General features: G+C 38.5%; 1 protein-coding gene across 1 annotated transcript in view; it reads right to left on the minus strand.

Annotated features, from left to right (window-relative positions):
- Positions 1–5,246, minus strand: part of TMCO1 (transmembrane and coiled-coil domains 1) — a 61,395-nt gene that overhangs the window by 38,349 nt on the left and 17,800 nt on the right. The window contains exons 4-5 of the mRNA XM_013005721.2: positions 2,007–2,053; positions 588–655 (exon numbers count right to left, since the gene is read on the minus strand). Of these exons, the coding sequence (XP_012861175.1) occupies positions 588–655; positions 2,007–2,053 (115 nt within the window). The remainder of the gene's footprint in view (positions 1–587; positions 656–2,006; positions 2,054–5,246) is intronic.

The raw sequence follows: 5,246 nt of genomic DNA on the forward strand, positions 1-5,246 counted from the left end.
GAATGATGAGGGCAATGAATGTACAAATGTGCTTTACACAATTAATGTATGTATGGATTGTGATAAGAGTTGCATGAGCCCCTAATAAAACGATTTAAAAAAATAAGTAAATATATAAATATCACACAACTAACCAATTAACTCACTGCCATCGAGTCAATGCCGACTTATGGTGGTGCAGTGGTTACAAATTGTGCTTCAATCCTCAGGGTGAGTAGTTCAAAACCACTAGCCATTCCTTGGGAGAAAGATGAGGCTTTCTACTCCTGTAGAGTGACAGTTTCAGAAACTCATAGGGACAATTCTACCCTGTCCTATAGGATTGCTAGGAATCACATATATAAGACTACATGTATATGATATTTAAAGCAAGCAACAGTGAAAGAAAAAGAAATGAACAAGTAAGCTAAATTTCATTCCTAGCTTTTCACTAGTATACTAGCTCTTATCAACTGTGAACCCAGATATAGATATACTATTCTTGCAAGTTCTCTGTATGTTTCAAATTATATTAAAATATAAGTAAAAAAAGTTAACTGCTCACATACACACACAACATATTCGACAAACAATATAAAAATACTCACATGGAATTGAACATTCCCATTAGAGCAGTAAAACAAAAGCCAATTGCAAACATGGATTTCATTCGAACCTGTAGAGAGACCACAGAAGTGTCATTTTACACTAACACCAAAAGAAACCACTGCCACCAAAAGCACCTCCAGTGCACTTCCCCACACGTTCTGGTTTCATGTCGTTTTGTAAAAGGTGCTTGTTAGAAAAAAAGCTGTCTGTTAGGTAACTTGCCCTCCACTGCAAAGGTATCCTCCTTGGGAGAAGAGTACCACTCGGCAGTGCAGAGAATGCCAGGTGATCTACTTCTGATGGATATGTTATAGGTACTGCATGGGCCTTCTAGGAAGTTCTTTTGTAGTTTGTTTTGGTTTGTTTTTTTTAAGAGACAGACTTGGCTGGCATCTCTCTAGGCCTTTTGCTCATTTTTCTTGCTGCAAAGAGGACAAAACTAAGAGGACGAAATTCTAAAACAAAGGCTAGCAGAGCCCAGTCTGATGACATTACTTAACTGCTGCATTAGCCCAGGACCACCATTATATGGATGGCTTGCAGGAAAATAAAGAAAAACTTCTTACTGTTTGAGCCAGTATATCGATATTTAGGTAGTCTTTTATTTGCAGCAAATAGTTTTCAATTACATAAATTTCTTAATTAACCAAAGAAAGGTCATAAGGATACAGAATATCTATGGATGGTTGGTTTGGGGGCAGTATCTCTTCTTTCTTCAATAGCTTCTGAATTTACTATTGTGAATATGTATTTGTGTTATTTTTTTAGGGCATGCACTTCTAAATTATAATCTTTCATAATACGAATTTCAAGATCTCTCAGTAAGTTAAAGAGAACTGCTGCAAAGTTCAAACATCCCATGTTAAATACACGTAAGTGAAAACCCAGCCAAGCAATAAATTAGCCTGTATATACCTTAGAATGACAAACCTGACTGAACACTACTTCTATAAATAATGAATCGCTGGGTAATAAAGCCATGAGTATTTCCTTACCCTCTGTGGCATGGCTGACACTCAGAACACAAGGCCTCTTAAAGAACAAAATGTACTCATAAAAACCATCTATAATAGTTCAACCTCTGATGAGAGTACAGGTCAGCAAAAAATCAAGAACTCCACATTAACAAGGGAGAGTAAATTATACTGTTTAAAAACATAATTGGAAAACTAAGTAACAAATGCATGAAGGGGGTAAATGATGACCCCATGACAATGTTAAAGGGCTATTTATGTCATGAAGTTTAAGAGCAGCAGCATATTTTAATTTCCAATTGCTCCACACACAGCCACAGAATATGTACAGCATACACAGATAACACATTTCTGAAAAGCTGATTGCAATGTGCTTGATGCAAATCATGTCCTTTGCTAGAAACACTAACTGGCTTACCACAAAGTTATACTTAGGACTCTTACCATTGATAGATCTCTGTTGTTATTTTTCAGTTTCTCTTCTTGCCTCTCTGAAAAGAATTAATAAAACGGTTACTAGCTATTATCACTGACTGCTGAGCACAAAGAAGACGTTAACTGACTTGTCACTGCCTGGTGATTATTAAACGGAGCCCTGGCCGTGCTTTCAGATAAGCATCAGACTGCTAACCAAAACGCTGGTGGTTCAAACCTACCAGCTGTTCCTGAAGACAAAAATGAGGCTAGCTGCCCCTGTAAAGGTTCATCGTCTCAGAAACCCTAAATAGAATTGACTTGATAGCAGATTTGTGTTTTGTTTTGTGTGATCATAATATAAAATAACTTCTATTTCAATACCGCTTAATAGAATGAAGTAAATACCTGCAGTACTGTATACTTTGTCCTAAAAGAAAGTTAAATTAGAGCAGAGGATCAAAATCAATTTAAGTAAATAAAAAAATCCTTAAACTTCAATTTTGGGGAGAAAATGCCTCTAGTGTTGTCTTAAATAAAACTTTTCATATTACACCCATAGAAAGTGCCAGTTGATTCTCAAGTGTAGATACATGATTGTCTCAAATATTAACCACCCAAGACTTCCAAGAAGACTGTGCTTCCCAATTTTTGTCATATGTTATGTGTTTCACATGAGGTTAAAATGTGTGTATAAACCACCTCTACTTTCCTTGAGGATTTCTAAATTAAAGGTGCTCGAAATACTATGTGTCCTTTCATGTTCCCTGTCCTATGTGAATTCCTTTCTTGAGTGCATGCCATCCAGAAGCTCAGGATTTAACACAGGGAGAGAAAGAAGTGTGCTTTAAGTCTCCCCTTTAAGTCTATGCTCCTAATACTCTTGAAGTTTTAGAATATACTTCCATGGGATTTGAGGAAATAACATAGTAAGAAGAATATGAACATAAAATGGTACATTTATATTCTAAAATGATGTATCATCCAAAATAGTGATTTAATAGTGGAGTCTAACCCGGAAGACCCTACTATCTGGCTTTCCCTCAGGGCTGGCTCTGTTTGAAAGACTGGCTTTGTCACAATTCCTACATTCTTATTTGTTCAGCTTTTCCTCAATTTCTGATCATACGTATCTTAAAATAAACCCGTTGGTACTTGAAGGAACTTACATAAAGCTAAATAAAACTTCATACAAAGAAAGTAAATTCGTTGCTTTTATGACGAAATCCATTGACCTTCAGCTTCTCTGAAACAATGGCTATTGCTGGTCACACCCCTGCCCTCCCCATTACTGAGACCTCCCTTACTTAGTGAAGCAGCATCACTTTTTAAAGCCCTCACATACTCTTTCTATTTTTGTAAATAACCTCAAATGGAAAATCTGAGCAAAGGGAAAATAACGGTTGAATGACAACAAAACCAAAACTGATAAAACCAAACTCACTACCCCCAAGTCAATGCTGACTCACAGCGACCCTCTGTGGGTTCTGAGACTACAACTGCTCATGGGAGTAGAAAGCCCCGTCCTTCTGCTGCAGAACGGCTGATGTTTCAAAACTGCCAACAATGCAGATCACAGGCCAACTCATAAGCAGTACACCACCGGGGCTCCAGAAGTTGTTGCTGATAGCTGTCATCATGTCTGCCCCAACTCATGTCAACCCTATATGACACAAGGAAACACTGCCTGGTCCTCCTCATCCTCACAAATGTTATATTTGACCCCATTGTTGCAGACACTTTCCATCCATCCTGTTTTACATCTGCCTCCTATTTGGCTAACCCTCTACCTAACATGATGTCCTTTTCTTGGATATAGACAGGACCACTATACAGAAATACATCTAATTAGAACCATAAATTTTATGGAGATGAATAGCAAATCTGACTAGGCCTATTAGTAGCCAATTCAAAGTAAAAAAAATCAGGACAATATCCATAAAATAAAATGAAACAAGTATTTATAAGAATCACTGCTATTCTCAACATTGAAAACCATCAGAAAGTGTTTACAATACATCGGTTTATATTGGGTATATGTGGATAATGCCCTCAAAAGAACTTTATAGTAGTATAACAAACTACCCAAACCAACAATCAAACCCATTGCCACGAGCCCATTCTAGCTCAGAACCCCTGTAAGGCAGAGTATGCCCTGTATGGATCCCAAGGTTGTGAATCTTTACAGAAGCAGAGTGCCACACCTTTTCCCATACAGCAGCTGGTGCATTCAAACCATTGATCTTTTGGGTAACAGCCAAGCACTTTGACCACTGTGCCATTAGGGAGTCTTAGAAATCGTACTTAGCTGGGTTTTCAATAAGGAGTCCTGGTGGCATAGTGGGTTAAGGGTGGGGCTGCTAACCAAAGGCTCGAGGTTCAAACTCACCAGCAGCTCCATCAGAGAAAGGTGAGGCTGTCTGCTCTTATAAAAATGTACAGCTTCAGAAGCCCTAAGGAGCAGTTCTTCTCTGTCCTGTAGGATCACTTGCTATGAGCTGCAATTGATTTGACAACAGAGGGTTTAGTGGATTCTGGGTTTTTCATAATGTGTGTAATGATGCAAAAGCCAAGTCAAATACAGTAGCAACAACTTTCTGAAGTCTAAAATAATGCAGTTTATAGTCTGGCTTAATGTAAAAGGAAAATTCTTTCTAGGGAATAGATCCACCACCCATCTGTCAGTTTGTTATACTGGGCTGAGTTGCAAATTGCTATGATGCTGAATGCTACTAGTATTTCAAACACCAAGAAACTGACCCTGGTGAACAGGCTTCAGCAGAGGCTTCAGACTAAGATATCAAACTTGGAAACCTACTTTAGAAAACACACCAAAGACTACACCCTGAGCGTAGCTCTCATGGAACCCTGGTGGGATAGTGATTACACGTTGGTTGCTATCCTCATGGTTGGCAATTCAAAACCACGAGCACCTCAGAGGGAGAAAGGCTGAGCTTTCTACTCCCATAAACAGTTATAGTCTCAGAAACCCAGGGGGTCCCTATGAGTCAGCATTGACTCTGGCAGTGAGTTTGGTTTTGAGAGGGGTGGGAAGAACGTTGAGGGAGGGTAAAGTAATACGCTAGTAGGTATACAGGTGCTAACTTTAACCTGGATGAAGGGGAAGATGATTCTTTTTATCGTTTTATTAGGGGCTCATACAACTCTTATCACAATCCACACATACATCAATTGTGTAAAGCACATTTGTACATTCATTGCCCTCATCATTCTCAAAACATTTCCTATCCACTTAAGCCCCCAGCATTA

This window comes from Echinops telfairi, unplaced genomic scaffold, assembly GCF_000313985.2.
Source record: "Echinops telfairi isolate 266 unplaced genomic scaffold, ASM31398v2 ScPeMD7_7424;HRSCAF=8462, whole genome shotgun sequence".
In the NCBI taxonomy this organism is placed as follows: domain Eukaryota; kingdom Metazoa; phylum Chordata; class Mammalia; order Afrosoricida; family Tenrecidae; genus Echinops; species Echinops telfairi.